The sequence below is a fragment of the Hipposideros armiger genome, unplaced genomic scaffold, assembly GCF_001890085.2.
Source record: "Hipposideros armiger isolate ML-2016 unplaced genomic scaffold, ASM189008v1 scaffold_24, whole genome shotgun sequence".
Lineage (NCBI taxonomy): Eukaryota > Metazoa > Chordata > Mammalia > Chiroptera > Hipposideridae > Hipposideros > Hipposideros armiger.
This window is the reverse complement of record NW_017731374.1, coordinates 4,639,237-4,654,498: the sequence shown is the minus strand read 5'-3', so window position 1 is coordinate 4,654,498 and position 15,262 is coordinate 4,639,237. Positions and strand designations below refer to the sequence as shown.

The 15,262-nt window shown below is 41.4% G+C and overlaps 1 protein-coding gene and 1 long non-coding RNA gene across 4 annotated transcripts; one reads left to right on the top strand and one right to left on the bottom strand.

Moving 5' to 3' along the window:
- Positions 1-186: 186 nt before the first annotated feature.
- Positions 187-12,497, bottom strand: ZNF483 (zinc finger protein 483). 3 transcript variants are annotated; one of them, XM_019635810.1, is made up of 6 exons: positions 12,419-12,497; positions 9,695-10,236; positions 8,028-8,119; positions 6,319-6,445; positions 5,836-5,931; positions 187-2,884 (listed from the first exon to the last, which is right to left on the bottom strand). In XM_019635810.1, exons 2-6 carry the CDS (start codon positions 10,083-10,085, stop codon positions 1,320-1,322), a joined length of 2,271 nt encoding a protein of 756 aa, XP_019491355.1. In that variant the 5' UTR covers positions 10,086-10,236; positions 12,419-12,497; the 3' UTR covers positions 187-1,319. The 3 variants fall into 3 exon arrangements, with proteins under 3 accessions (XP_019491355.1, XP_019491356.1, XP_019491357.1); XM_019635811.1 differs by lacking the exon at positions 12,419-12,497 and adding an exon at positions 12,213-12,406; XM_019635812.1 differs by lacking the exon at positions 9,695-10,236 and having other exon boundaries at positions 12,419-12,456.
- A 119-nt stretch (positions 12,498-12,616) lies between these two features.
- On the top strand, positions 12,617-15,200 carry LOC109379321 (uncharacterized). Its single transcript, XR_002123179.1, has 4 exons — positions 12,617-12,698; positions 13,426-13,470; positions 14,305-14,342; positions 14,916-15,200. It is a non-coding gene; the product is annotated as an uncharacterized LOC109379321 (long non-coding RNA).
- Positions 15,201-15,262: the final 62 nt, after the last annotated feature.

Genomic DNA, 15,262 nt, shown 5'->3' with positions numbered 1-15,262 from the left:
TTGGCAATAGAAGAGCAGATTCCCTATCTAAAGGTAGCAGCTGCCACCTAAAACCAGCTGACTGCCACCTAAAACCAGCTGACTGCCACACTGAAATATGGGCCCAGTGTTGTCAGCTCTTAAAGCTTTTTTTTTTTTTGGTATGAAATTTCCTATTTTTAACATGGTGGCAACTAATTACGCGCACACACACACACACACACACACACACACACACACACACACACACACACACACAAACCTTACCCTGCAGACCAATTAAAACATGTCAAAGGGCCCAATTTTAGTTTGTGACCCTCGCCGTACAGAATGTTTACACTTCAATTACAGGAAGCTATACTTAGCATAGACAAAAATAATTTTTAAATAGAACTCTATTTTGCAAAAGGCAATCCGTCCAGAATAGCTGTTTTCAGCACCCATTTCCTCCCACCACCCCAACCCGTAAGCTGTTTTCCTAGGACTGTAACTCTCATGTCTGAGGTGGCTCAGGTGCATGCCCTCTAGCTCTCCAGTCCCCTCAGCCGATGCCCGAAGGAAAAACAGTTTGGGGCGCTTTGTCCAATTAAAACATTCCCTGAAGGCAAACTTGTTTGAGCTTCACTAACTTGTTTCTGTCTATACCATTTCTGGCATCAAATATTCAAGTATTCAAGGCATCAAGTATTTAAAAAATATACTGCATTCTCACTAAGCCAAAAGTTCAGTATCCTAAACGAGTAATTTCCTACTAGATAAACTTGAAAATTCTAATGAATCAAAAATGTTTATCTTATTTCCACAGCTTCAGGAAACATCAGAGGTATTTAAAAAAAAAAAGTTAGAAATTATTAGTTCCACCCCTTCATTCTACCAGCTCAGAAAATGACATTCAGAAAAGTCAAACGATTTGCCTAAGGTTATATCGCGAGCTGGTCAGCAAACTCTTAACTCCATTCAAGTTCTCTATTACACTACACGGTAGTGGACGGGGAAGCTAGGGAAGCTAGAAGTGAGATCTCCCGAAGAAAAGCGTTTAAAAAGGTAGGTCCTGAACAACCCCCCACCCCCACCCCCCGCTTTTTAAATTCACATTTGGCCTTTTAGAATCATTTCACATCTCATACTACTTTGACTTTCCACATCGCTTTACCAGCCCTATCTACCAAAAGTTGACACCCTTGCAAAGAGGGGTGAGTGGGAAAAAGGAAACTTTTCTTAGCTGCCAACCCCATCCAAGTTGCAGCTACTGATCAATGCTGTGGTAATTTACACCCCAGGTTTCCAACAGACAAGTTTGACTAAATCTCCCCCTCCCCCACCTTACTACAGCCCAAGAATTACTCTCCAGAGTGAAATCCCCTATGCCTGATGAGGCCTGAATTACTTTTGAATGTCTTCTCACATTCATTACATTCATATTCTCTTCTTCCAGTATGAATTTTCAGGTGTTCTACAAGGATTGAGCTTCGACTAAAGGTTGCTCCACAATAGTTACATTCATAGGGTTTCTCTCCAGTGTGAATTCGATGATGTTCATTAAGAGATGAGCTCTGACTGAAGGATTTTCCACATTCTTTACATTTGTAAGGTTTCACACCAGTATGAATCCTCTGATGACGACTAAGGAGTGAATGGGTAGGGAAAGCTTTCTCACACTGATTACATTTGTAGGGTTTTTCTCCTGAATGAAGTCTCTGATGGTAAATTACAGATGTAAAATGGCTAAAAGTCATCCCACAATCATTACATAAGTACGGTTTCTCTCCAGTGTGAATTCTCTGATGTCGGGTGAGGCAAGAATTCTGTCTAAAGGCTTTTCCACATTCACCACATTTATAGGGTTTCTCTCCAGTATGAATTCTCTGATGCTTGGAAAGCGATGAGCTATGACTAAAGGATTTCCCACAATTGTTACATGTGTAGGGCTTTTCTCCAGTATGAATTCGCTGATGTTGAATAAGAGATGAACTGTCACTAAAGGGTCTCCCACATTCTTTACATTTATAGGGTTTTTCTCCAGTGTGAACTCGCTGATGTTTAATGAGGTGGGCAGTTAGGGTGAAAGCTTTTCCACAATCATCGCACTTGAAGGGTTTCTCTCCACTATGAGTTCTGTGATGTGGTGTGAGGGATGAACTGTCACTGAACGCTTTTCCACATTCATTGCACATGTAGGGTTTCTCTCCAGTATGAATTCTCCGGTGTTTGGTTAGTGAGGCACTATAGCCAAAGGCTTTTCCACATTTGCTACATTTATGCGTTTTTTCTCCAGTCTCCATTCCCTCATCTTTATTCAAGGTTGCATCCTGACATTCATCTTTCCGACATTTCTCACATATCGAGTTTTTTCTCTTAGCAAGGGATGAGCTTTGAGTAAAGGTTACCCCACAGTTACTACACTTCTGGGACTTATCCCCCAAATGAATTTTCTGATGTTTCTGATGTTCAGTGAGAGATGAAGAGTGACTTAAGCCTTTCCTGCCTTCATTACCTTTCCGTGGCTTTTCTCCAGTGTGTTCTTTGCGGTTCAGAATAAGGTCTGAATGAAAACTAAAGGGTTTCTTGCATTCATTATACCTCCGAGATTTCTTCCTCAAGTAGACTCTCAGATGTTTAATTATATCTGAAGTTTCTTTGAAATTACTTCCAAAAGGGCCCTTTGTGGAGTCAAATCCCTCTCCTTTATTGCCTCTCCCATGGGTTTTCTTTTGTGTGCCTGCTATTTGTGAATATTCCTTATCACTACGATCTTCTAATCTGCCATAACGTTTCCGGGAGTCTCCCATCAAGTCATAATCACCACCCGTTAGGTATCTTTCTATTATTTTATCTAAAGTCGATTCTTCCATAAGAACATCTTGATTTCCAACAGATTCCTTCAATTCATCTCTAGGATCACACTCTAAAAGAAATAACACAGAATATTTCCTGTTTGCAATAAAGGAAGCTGCTGAATTGAAACAGGAATACAGACAGTAATGGCTATAAGGAATATGGCTCGGACAGTTCTCAAATAGAGGCTGATAAAACAGGAATGGGAATAGGGATATAGGGAACATAGATAAACATAGGGCTTAGGAAAACTACTGAGTAAATGAAGTTTATGCTTTATAGTTTGAAAAGCAAGTTCTCGCCCTCATTTCAAATTTCTGTAACAGGTTCAAACTTCTTCTTCCTACATCCAGTCTATTCTTTTTTCAAACAATAATGATAGCACAATGATCATAGTGCAGTATTTATTGAATACTTAACCAAGGCCAGGTCCCATATCAAGCACTTCACTTGTATTTCACTTGCTCTTCACAACAACCCTATTTATTATCCCCGTTTCATGGATGTGACAACGAGGCACCTGGACTGTAAGTAGCTTGCCCAGGGTCTCATGTATTTTAAGGGGCAGTGCCAGATTTTTATACTAGTCTGACACCAAAGCCCAGGTTTCTGACCCCATACCATACTGCCTCTCCTCAAAGTAGTCAAATAGCACTAAGTTTATAGATATTGATCACTTCATGGATCTACACCACCACCTGTGTCAGACTTGCAAAGGTTACCACAGTCTGGCCTATTAGCCTCATGGATACTCTAATCAGGCATCCATTTATTGTCCCTAGCATGCTACGGCACTTTCAATCCGATTCTTTTAGTTTTAGCACTTTATACTACCTAGAAAGCAATCCCACAGCACTTCACTATCACAAACGTATCAATTTGACAGGGCCTGGGGTTCACGTCTCGCATTCTCCACAGAGCTTTCTCCAGTGCTATACTGTTGAAGCCCTTCTCGGGACTTTGAATTCATTTATTAGCTACATCCTTCAGCCTCGCTCTTAATCATGAGATTAGACTGTCACTTTTATAAAACTATTTTTTAAACAGGTTTAACTATAAGATACAAAATCCTATCACCCAGAAGTTAACTATTGTTAAAAATTCTGTGTTTTCTCCTATAAATTGCTGTTTATTTTAGAATCGAAAGCTATGCATAATATATAGTTTTAGCTTTTTCATTCATAATTCTCTCCCATCTCATTGGCAATTCTTCATAAAGACACTTTTAATTAGTTACATAATAATCCATTATATACTATATAGATATTAATATATTAATATAGCATATACTAGTTTATTTAGTTATTCCCTTATTGAATTTCTATCCAATGATTAATATTGGGTTGTTGGAAAAGTCATGATGCATTTTTGCAACGAAAAACATAGAAAAAATACGTCATGACTTTTCCGACAACCCAGTATTTCCTCAGAAGAGTCATAAAAGTAGAATTACTGAACCAAGGGATAGAAAATTTATCCCATCACATGACGCATGATGACAAGTACCTGACTACTCATCTCTAGTCAAATGATCTTTCTTTAAATAGTATTGTTGCTTTAAACATACATTTCTTTGACCCATGATTTGCAACGTTTTTTTCACATTCACAGCTGTTTAAATTTGTCAGTTATTTTTGTCAGCTATCTGCTCAAGTTCTTCATCCATTTTTCTGACAGATGCAGTGTTCCTTACTGATTTGCATGAGCTTTTTATAAATTATGGCTATTGACTCTACTTTTGTCTGTCAAAAACTTTTTCCCCAGTCTGTTATAAATGACTTTCTAAACAAGCTACACATCTCAATGATGCTTCTTTTACGTAAGCATCTTAGGTGGGAGAGACATGTATATACCAATGCTGCTAAATTTTACTCAAAACGTTTTTAGAATGCATCTTTGAAATTATTCTCCCAAATGCTACTTATAAACATAAGACAATTGCTGTCCTTTATTTGTGTAACTATACTGCCAAAGCCAATAGACTGACTAAAATAAACGGTTAAGAAGATGGAATAGAGCCAAGTGAATTCTTTTAAACAAAAAGCTAAGGTTCTGATATATAGTTGTTTTTAATGTAAATGTTATTTATTGTTAAATTTTAATATAAGGGAAGGATAAAGAAAATAATATAACCCCTCAAAGATAACCAGTGTTAACATGATTGTTCTCTAGGTATTAAAAGTCCATATGCATCTATATTTTCAGACATACATATGTTATGTGTACATTTTTTTTCCTTTTAACAACAATGGGATTATATTATATATGCTGTCCTTTGGTTGCATTCCTACTTATCCTTCAAGACTCGACTGAAATGCTAGTTAAGCCCTTGCCTCTACATTTTCCCACTGCATCCACAGCATACATGCCATTACTAACACTTTTTGTTTTGGTATCTGTATCTATGGCATCCATGAAACTGCACCTCTCAGATCTCCTCGTCTAGGGCGTTTACCTGAAAGCGCCTGCTGCTGCTTTATGAATCTGCCATAGCATTCACAGCGAGGCCACTTCCCCACAGCTGGTCCCAGTCAGTAACAAACACAGCAGGGATAGTTAGGCAGACGCATGTCTGTGAGACATAGGACTCTGAGAGGCACCTCTGGCTCGAGGGCTTGTTTTTGGCCTTGCCAACACTTTCTTAAGTTGCGCATCGGTCTAAGGCTCTTCCTGCCCAATCCTGCTTCCTCCCCGCTCTCGCTCTCACTCGCAGGTTTCAGACCCGCAGCATGCTCTGACAAACCTCCGGGCCTCTTCCTGCTCCCTCCCCGTTTTCCTTCACTGGCTTTCTCTCCAGTAAGTCTCTGGCATGGCTAATTGCGTCTTGCAATCTACTTCTCAGAGAACCCAAACGAACAGTTTCCCCTGTTAAAAAGGACATTCCAAGAAGGCAAGGGGTATATTCTAATCATCCTTCTATTTTAATGATAGCATCTAGACCACCCAACATTTCAAAAGCTCTTCCCAAATGACTTGGTCAGCAACTGTTTTCATTTCCTCATCTACTTTTCACCAACTCACCTGGTCTGGAGCCTCTTGAGACTTCTTTTTCCAGCAGCCATGGCAGTTCAACCCACTTTAGCTGGGAAATCAGATCTAATTTGGAAACTGGAAAGCCTGCGCATAGAGAAAATAATAATAAAAATGGCTGTTTTTGCATAGAACAAAGACATTCCAACATTCACATATAGCCTCTGATTCTCCAGGGAAAAGAAGATGCTGTCAAATACAGACATCGATACTGAAATGTGAGGAGAAAATGGGGGAAGGTATGGCCTTGATGACAGCACAATGATGCTAAACATTTCCATTCAGGGAAGCAGACTCTTTTTCTGGAGAAAACACTACAGAAAAGTACATTTTTGGGATCCATATTTTGGATTAGTCACATTACCTCTCTGCATGCCCAGCCAAAAAAGTTCATAGCATTTATCTGTCAATAGTGGACAGAGTGGACAAAAAGATACCAAGCGTAGATGCTAGACCATGAAGAGATGTCCTTACCCACAAATTCCAGGTTCCTAAAGTTCTCCAGCAGCACTTCCTTATACAGCTCCTTTTGAAAAGGTTCCAGCTTCTTCCACTCTCCTCTCGAAAAGCTCACAGCCACATCCTTGAATGCCACAGGTTCCTAGAACACCAAACAGTCTTTTTGCACTGCATTATTCCCAAATAGCTCCTTAGGGTTCAGAGACACAGTTAGGCTATACAGTATTAGTTTTGATATTATTTAAGTTTTTAAGGATTCAAAAGCAAGTTACAAGGTAGCCGTTGCATGACTATTACAAGTGACCCAGAACAAGATAACACATTCCTGCTCTCCACTGAGTCCCTGGTGGGAAATGCTTTACGAGGATTCTCTGGAATATCTAACATTGAGCAAGTTCAACCCACTGCACTGATTTCTTGGATTCACAGAAAAATGTTAAATGAAGGATACAAATTACATTCCTAAACCCCAATTCACAGAATTCATGTAAGCTAACGACAGGCAATAATTAAATATATGAGTAACGTCAGTGACCACATTCCAAATTTTAATTTCCATTGACACACGCAATCTATATTCAGTAACATACTCACAATTACTCCAAAATTACAAACAAGCACAGTGACTCATTAAAACACACTTTCTATAGCATCCTCTGCATTGCATTTTGAGAGGCAGCGTAACAGAGTGGCTAGAAGCACTTGTATTAGCTTCCTGTGGGTGCTAAAACAAATCACCAAAACTTTGGAGGCTTAAAAAATGTCTCTTCTCTCACAATTCTGGAGGCCAGAAGTCTGAAATTAAAGTGTTGGCAGAGCTGCACTCCCTCCAGAGGCTGAGGGAGAACCTGTTTCTTGCCTCTTCCAGCTTCTGGTGGCTGCAGCCTTATCGCTCCCACCTTCACATGGCTTTTTCCTGCTTGTGTGTTCAATCTCTCTGTCTCTCTCTTACAAGGACACTTGTGATGGCATTTAAGGCCCACCGCTATCATCCAGGATAATTTCCTCTTTTCAAAACCATTAACTTAATCACCCTTGCAAAGACCTTTCTTCCAAATGAAGTGGCATTCACAAGGTTCTAGGGATTAGGAAGTCAACATATTCTGGGAAGCCATTATCAGCCTACTATAGCACTATGACTATTTTGACACAAAATTTTTTTCCTAACTGGTTAATTACTCTATATAGGAAACGCAATGATTTGTAACCAGCTACTTTTCTCAACTATTACATGAGCTTCAGTACTTGTTCAGTTGATTCTCTGAGGTGTTCCAAGTCGGTATTATTATCTTTCATACCAATACTTACCTCATTTCTTTCTTATCTTACTGCATTGGCTAGAATGTTCAGAAAATCCTCATTAATAATAAGGTTAAACATCCTTATCTTTTTACTGGCATTGGGAGGACTGCTTTTTCTTTCCAACACCATCCAGCTGGGGAGGTTTTTTATCATGTTAGGAAATATTATTCTATTTTCACCTGATTTTATCAGGAATAATTGTCGAATTTTAGTAATTTTTTTTTTGTTTTTTATTAGTCAGGTTGGCTTGTGACAAATTCTCCTAACTAGTAAAACAGCAAGTGAAAAATGACCCTAAAGAATGTAAAGAATGTGAAGAAAAGGAGATTGTCTTAATTATTCTATCTAGCATTCTACCGCTCAGTAGGAGCTCAGCAAGTAGTCACTTCCAAATGAATGAAAACTAGTGAAAGGACACTTACCCGGGATTCAGTATCTGGAAGGGCAGAAACTTCCATTTCATCTTCTTCAGGGCTCTCTTCTTGGGAAATAACAGACTCTTGAGAGACTGGATCTAAGAAACGGGGGAAAAAACAGCCCAGTGTTTCAAATGGATTCCTCAGACTAGAAATTCTTATATAGGTCTCTGGAGAAAAAGGTCATAAGAAACAGAAAACAGTTTCCTCCACTTTTTAAAACAGAAAGAACAGCCACATGCAGTTTCTTATGAAAGCCCAAGCTTTGTCCCCTACCCTGTAAAATATCAATTCCAAAGCTCACAAAAAACTGATTTTGTTCATTCCATATACAACTTAATGTATTTAATTTGCATTATTTTAAAATATTTATAAGATGTATTAAGGTAAAACAGCATATTTATTTTACGTGTTGTTTTCTTCATAATCCTACCACAATGTCTTGCACAAGAGTCACTTATTAAATGGGCTGACTTGACCTCTGGAGTCACCAAGATTCTGAAAGACAGAAATCAGGAATCTGAACCTATGAACTAAATGTAGTCAATAGCCTGAAATGTTAACAGCTCCTTTTCTGATAAAGGAAAAGTACTTTTTTAAATTATGCTTTCTTATGAAAAGAGGGATTATTTTAAGGCAAACTGTTCTATCTTACAGAATGCGAGAGTAATCAATTCATGAACGTCTTTATTGCAGGGGCCTCCACACAGAGGCCCCGATTTTGTAGAAGCACCATGTTACAGTGACAGACAAGTCAGAAGGGAGTCAGGAAGTCCAGATTTTAGATACACCAATGAACTACATGACCACAAATTAAGTCTTTGGTGGGAGAGACTATTTCCCCACTTATCTGAGAACTCCTAGTAGAATACAAGCTGTCACACATATGTACTGAGAACCTTATGTAAATAATAGACAAAAATATGTGAAATACTTGTAGCGTGTTGAACCACATGCTCTCCAAGGGCTAGCCACCCCAGAAATGTTTTCATCAGTATTTTACAATGATATAATCATGTTATAATTCAGTTTATATTTTAGACATTTGTATATAATGTAATTATAAAAATGTAAGTCAGGCGTTCTTCTGGAAGGTTGTGGAACTGCACTATCCAACACGGTAGTTGCTGGCCACATATGGCTATTTAATTTCATTAAAAAATCAGTTCCTTATTTGCTCTAGCCACATTTCATATGTTTAACTTGCAGTGCCAAACAGTGCAGAACACGTTTCCATGATCAGATATTGGAAATGTGCTACTGTACACACTAAAGCCAGAAGTGAGGTTTGGGCTGGAAGATATGCTTGTGACTCCAAACATGTTCAGAAAATGTCTCTCTTTCCTGTGTTCTAAGGTCCCCTCTTGCTCAAAGGTAAAGGGAAAGAAATTAATATTTATTGAGCATCCACTATGCATCATACTTTGTCTTATTTAATCCTCACAATAAAACTATAGGGTAGATTGGATCCCTGTTTTAAAGATAAAAAAAGTTAAAGTTCTGAGAGGTTGGGTAGCGTGCCCAAGATCACACATAAAGGGCAGGGCCGATGCAAAATCCAGTCCCACCTCCAAACTTAGTCTCCTCTTTAGCAATAAACTGCTTTCTTCTGAGTTTACTCTCATACCCTGAGGAGATCTCTCCCACTTCCTCCCTCCATCTATAAATCTCACCTTCCTGGTTTTCAAGCAGTTGGGTCAAATCCTCTATTAAGGTCACCACTTCCTCACTATTCTCTGGATGTTGTAACTTTACCCAAGTCCTGATCTCCCCAGGCAAAATGGTCAGGAATTGCTCAAACACCAAAAGCTCTAAAATCTGTTCTTTCGTGTGGATGTCTGGTCTCAGCCACTGAATGCAGAGCTCCCAGAGTTGATTCAGGGCTTTTCTGGGTCCAGCCTCTTCTGAGTAACAAAACCACCTGAACCTCTGTCTGAAATACTCTGGGTCAGTGGAGCTTCCTCTTAGGATCGTTTCTTGATTCCCAGGAGTGTCCATTCTTAGGACCTTGTTCTGTTCACTTGAGGCCAGAGTTTGAGGCTCTGGGGAGAGGGCCGTCATCATGTTCAAGGGTACGACAGCTTGCAATGTGTATCACCAGCAAGAATTCAGTCCCCTCTAGACTCTAGTTGAATATCTCTATGGTCCACCAACAGGTACTATACACAGCAAAATATCAAGAGTTCCAAGGATTCAGTCTATGGTCTTGCAGAAACTGTCAAGAAATATAAGATATTACATAAGTGAAACAAATGGTTAATCCCAAAAACACTGTTCTTGGTTTGGTTCAGAGATATATATATATATATATATATATATATAATATACACATACTCTCAGAGGCCTACAGCAACCCTGCCCAACTACCATATTAAAAGAATAATTTTAGGGCCAGCCAAGTGGCTCAGTTGTGTAAGAGTTGGCGTAAGAGCGTAAACTCTGAGCAACAGGGCTGCTGGTTCGATTCCTACATGGGCCAGTGACACTGTGCCTGAGCTGAGTTGTTGCTGAGCTGCCAACAGGTGGCAGGATGGCTCAGCTGGTGTAACAACAAGACTGCCTGTTCGACGGTGGGCTATGCCCACCCGCAACTAAGACTGAACTCGGCACCTTGAGCTGAGCTGCCACCCGGATGGTTCAGTGGATAGTGTGTGCGCCCTTAACAAGGCTGCTGGTTCAACTCCCACATGAATGGGATGGTAGCTATCCCCACCCGCAACTAGGATTGAACACAGCACCTTGAACTTAGAGACCACGAGCTGCCCACAGGACTGGTGCCCTCCACAACAAAGATTGAAGAACAACAACTTGGCTAGTCCCGTTTCCCCAATTCCCCAACACTGTTCCCCTCCCCCAATTCCCCAATAAAATCTTTTAAAAAAAAAAGAATAATTTTATTTGAAGGTGAAAAGTTGAGGAGTTACTTAAGGGTAATTAAACGTACCCTCCAAGAAAACAGCTTCTTCAGACTAAACACTCTCAGAAGCAAAACTGATCAGAAAGGCTCAGTTATAAGAGGATCCAGTCATAAACCTAGTCAACATCTCCTGCTGTCTCTCGGTGAATGGCCATGCATCTCCCACCAGTTGCTCAACTCAGAAGTCTGGTTCCATATTTGCCTTTAAAATTTCTCATATAATCAATAACCAAGGCAGTTTTATTTCCTAAGAACCTCTCCGTTCTATCCTACTGAAACTACCCAAGGACAGGCTTTTCTAATCCAATCTCATGCTGTAGCCTAAGAATTCCTCCTAATACATATCCCTTCCACTGTCTCAAGACAAAATTCAAACGCAGGGGCTATGCGTGAAGATCTAGAGACTCTGCTCTGATGACCTCATCTCTTGAGCTCTAGCTGCCCCTGATGGACACTGCAGCCATATAGAAATATCTCCCCATTCCCAGACACTCTCTTATCCCCTTCCATCTTTGCAGTGGAGTCTTCCCTCTCCTTGGAATACTAGCTTCTGTCCCTCTCCCACCAAATATGTATTCATTAAAACTTGATTCCTTTTAACTGACACCTCTTGTGTGAAGCTTTCTCTGATCCCCAAGTGCTCTTTTGCAGAGAGTAAGTCCTGTGTTGCACGCATTCTTTCTACAAATAACTGAACATCTACAATGAGCTGGGAACGAGGCACTACGCAGGTAGGCGTGGACAGGTCAGACAGGGTCCCCACCCTCACAAAGCACCCAGAAAATAATACAGCCTGCGATGTGCTACATACGGCAAGGAACAGGACACTCTCCTCCAACTGCAACTAGGGTAACAATAATTACCCACCCCCGAGCACAGAACCTGGCCCACCATATGCAAGACGTCATTTATTCCTCTGCCAAACACGTGGCACCTACTGGGTACCTTGCGCCGCCGTGCTGGGCACCTGGGACTCTGCGGTGAGTAACAGACTCATCTTGGTCTCCAGGGAGCTTACAATAGCGGCACCGCGAAAATGTGACGCAGGCAAAAATTAGTTCTCAAACAGGGGGGCAGGGGGGGGTTTGCCTCACAGGAGACATTGGCCATGTCTTAAGACATTTTGGTTATCCCAGCTGGGAAGAAGTGGTGCGACTGGTACTTAGTGGGCAGAGCCAGGAAAGCTGCTAAACGCCCTGCAATACACGGGACAGCCTCTTCCCCACCCCACGCACACAAACCAAGGAATTTTCCCGCGCAAAACGTAAAAGTACCGAAGTTGCGAGACCCCAGGCGCGGGGAAGAGATGGAGGAAAGCTCCGTCATTCAGGACGGTGCCCACCTCCCACGGGAGCTGCAGCATTGGGAGTGCACGGCGAGGTCGGTCGGATGCCCTCGGCCCCCACCCTGCCCCAAGTGCACCCTCGGGGCCGGCGACCTGGCCGCGGCACCCAAACTAGGGACCCGGGTCAACTACTACCTGCAACAGAACCCGCAGCCAGGACCAACGCTACCGCAATGAGCTTCTAGAAGCTAGTCCTGCAGGGAGCTGCGCGCGCAAGCCAACTGGAGACCACTGCGCCTGCGTAGGGGCGCAGAACTACGATTCCCGGAATGCGCTTGTCTCGCTTTGCCAAAGTCCTGTGCTTTCCATAGGCTCCCACCCTCGCCTGTTGCGCACGATCTTTAGGAAACGGCTGGTGGGCTCGGCCACAGAATTATTGCTGCGCCAGAGGCCTAAAAGCCTAGAACCTTCTCAGGTTTGCACATCTCTGATGTTCTGTTTCCTTGGTAACCTTAACCATCCCTCCCTCTTCCCATCCCTACCCTTCCCTGAAATCGAGGCTGGAAAAACCCACCGCAGAAGCATATGAGTGATGCATAGGATACAAGCCGTAATTGATGCCGCAACTTGAATTAAACAAATATTAATCTTATGACTTTCACACCTGCCACCATAGTCCAAACCACCATCATGCTTCGCCTGAATTATTGCAATAGCTTCTTGATTTCACTTTTTTTCACACTGCAGCCAGAGCAATGCTTTACAAAACATAAAACAAAATATGCCCCCACCCTCCACCTGCTTTCAACCCTGCAAAGGCTCCCCATTCCACTCAGAGTGGAAACCTAATTTTTACAGCGACTACAAGGCCGGATGGAATGTAGCCACCCATAACCTCCTTGACCTCTTCCCCCATTTTCCTGCTCCAGTCACAATGGCCTCCGCTCTCACTCTCCCTATCCCTCCAAGCTGCCTGACACTTCTGGCTGACATGCTCCTCCCAGAGGTAGCAGTGTCCTTGTATCTTCTCAGCGAAGCCCTCCCACCCCAATGCTTATGTTGGAACTCACCCCCCTCCCCACTCCTGTTTCCCCTTCTAAAGTATCATCTAATTTTCTTATTTGTTTAGTACTTATTGTCTGCATTTTTTCACTAGAATACCAGTTCCACAAGGATAAGGGTTTTTATCTGCTTTGTTTCAGAGATACAATCCCCAAGCCCTGGAACAGAACAGTACCTGGCGCATAGTAAGTGCCAAATAGATATTTGTTGAACTTGCATGGATTATTAGGAGTATAGCAAAAAGGGCTGAGGAACTCCAGAAGGATTGTTTGGAGGGTCCTAATAACTAGAAAACTTTTGGAGGGATGGAGTTGGGAAAGAAAGATATTCTAGACTGAAGGAGCAGGGTGGGTCAAGGCACTGAGCTTATAAAAGAACTGAGCAAGCTCAACTAAATGAACCCCTGGGTTCATCTCACAGGCAGCAAGGCAAGCTGAGGAAACAAGGCTGCCTGCAGTCAAAAAGAAGCTATCCTAGTCCCAGGTCTGAATGCATATTCTCTAGCCACCTCTGCTTGGCTGGCTAAAAATGGAGGGGACATCAAGGAGAAGCTGGAGAAAGTAGAAGAACATGAAATGAAATTGGCTCTTTAGTTTAACTGAACAGGTCAGAGAAAGTTTAATTAATGGTTCTCAAAGTTTATTATACCTTAGAGTCACATGGTATTCTTCATCTGAATACAAATCTAGGGAGACCCTCCTCCCCCCACAATCTCTTACAGGTGACCCTTGGACGCTTTGAGGAACACTGTCCTACTTGAAATATTCTGTAATTAAATGACATACTACATAGAAATAAATTACCAGGAAAGAATGACCCCTTTTTGGAACTGGTGGCCAAACTGTAACTTTTGATTAAAAGCATCATCTGGTAAAGAGTGGTAGGTTGTGCATCAGTAAACAAAAACTACAAATCAATTAGTTTCACTTGTAAGCAAGCTGGTGGGATCGCTAACCAGGATAAGCAGACTTAGGAATTCTTTAAGTAAATAAACGGGCTTTTTGCTTGTTTGTTTTTAGCTGTTTTGGCTTCAGTATGGAGAACAGATTGGAAAGAGGTAAGGTTGCAGACAAAGATGATGCACTATGTGGCAAATTATATTTTGTAAATATATATACATATATATATGTATATATATATATATTGCTGTGTATATAGCTGTATATATATCTCCCATCTGGATGTATGTTCTTACAATGTGATGTTGATGCCCTTCCATTGAGAGGCAGTATCAATATTTCCTTGCCCTTGAACCTGGGCTGAGCTTTGCAGAAGTGATGCAAAGTGACTTCTAAGACTAGGTACATCAGTATAACTCGCACCCAGCATCCCAGAAGAGCCGCTTCCCTTTGTACTCCCTTTCAGTCACCTTCCCAAAGGTATCGCTATTCTGACTTGCAACAGAGTAGAACAGTTTTATTTGTTTTTATACTCTAGAATCCAGAGTCCAGATAAGTAGAATCATATGATATCTATTCTTTGTACATGGCTTCTTTCATTCACATTATGTCTGTGAGATTTATCAGTATTTTTGCACGTGGTTATAAATCAATGAAAATCATTTATTTTCATTGCTACATAGTATTCCCCTATGACCCGTTATTTATGTTAAAATTTCCTGTTTTCACAGCACCTTGCCCAGCCTCTGTTTCCCTACATAGAGGTAGGGAGGAAGTATGTGTTTGTGAAGGGGTGAGTCTGGTTTTCCTGCCTTCCTTCTAGAATCACCTACTTTAAAGAAACTGAAGAACCAAGGTCCTTCTTGCTCCTCCCTACCCACGTTAAACAGAAAATGACACCCAGGGCAGGGAAGGGGCTTGCCTGAAGTTCACTCAGCTGGCAAATTGGCAGCTGACTGGCTCTGAGCAGAAGCCTTTTAGCGGGAGGAAGCACAGCTACACCTATAGCTGGAGGGAGCGGGGCAGCCTATGAGTTCGGGATGGGACTTTTATTTTATTTTATTTTATTTTATTTTTT

What these genes read in the sequence shown, in the direction of transcription:
- ZNF483 (XM_019635810.1), bottom strand. Translation starts at nt 10,085, where the DNA reads ATGATGACGGCCCTCTCCCCAGAGCCTCAAACTCTGGCCTCAAGTGAA. An exon ending in ACTGCTTGAAAACCAGGAAG is followed by an intron (nt 8,120 to 9,694) that starts GTGAGATTTATA and finishes CCCGTTTCTTAG; the next exon opens with ATCCAGTCTCTCAAGAGTCT. An exon ending in TTCCAGATACTGAATCCCGG is followed by an intron (nt 6,446 to 8,027) that starts GTAAGTGTCCTT and finishes TTGGTGTTCTAG; the next exon opens with GAACCTGTGGCATTCAAGGA.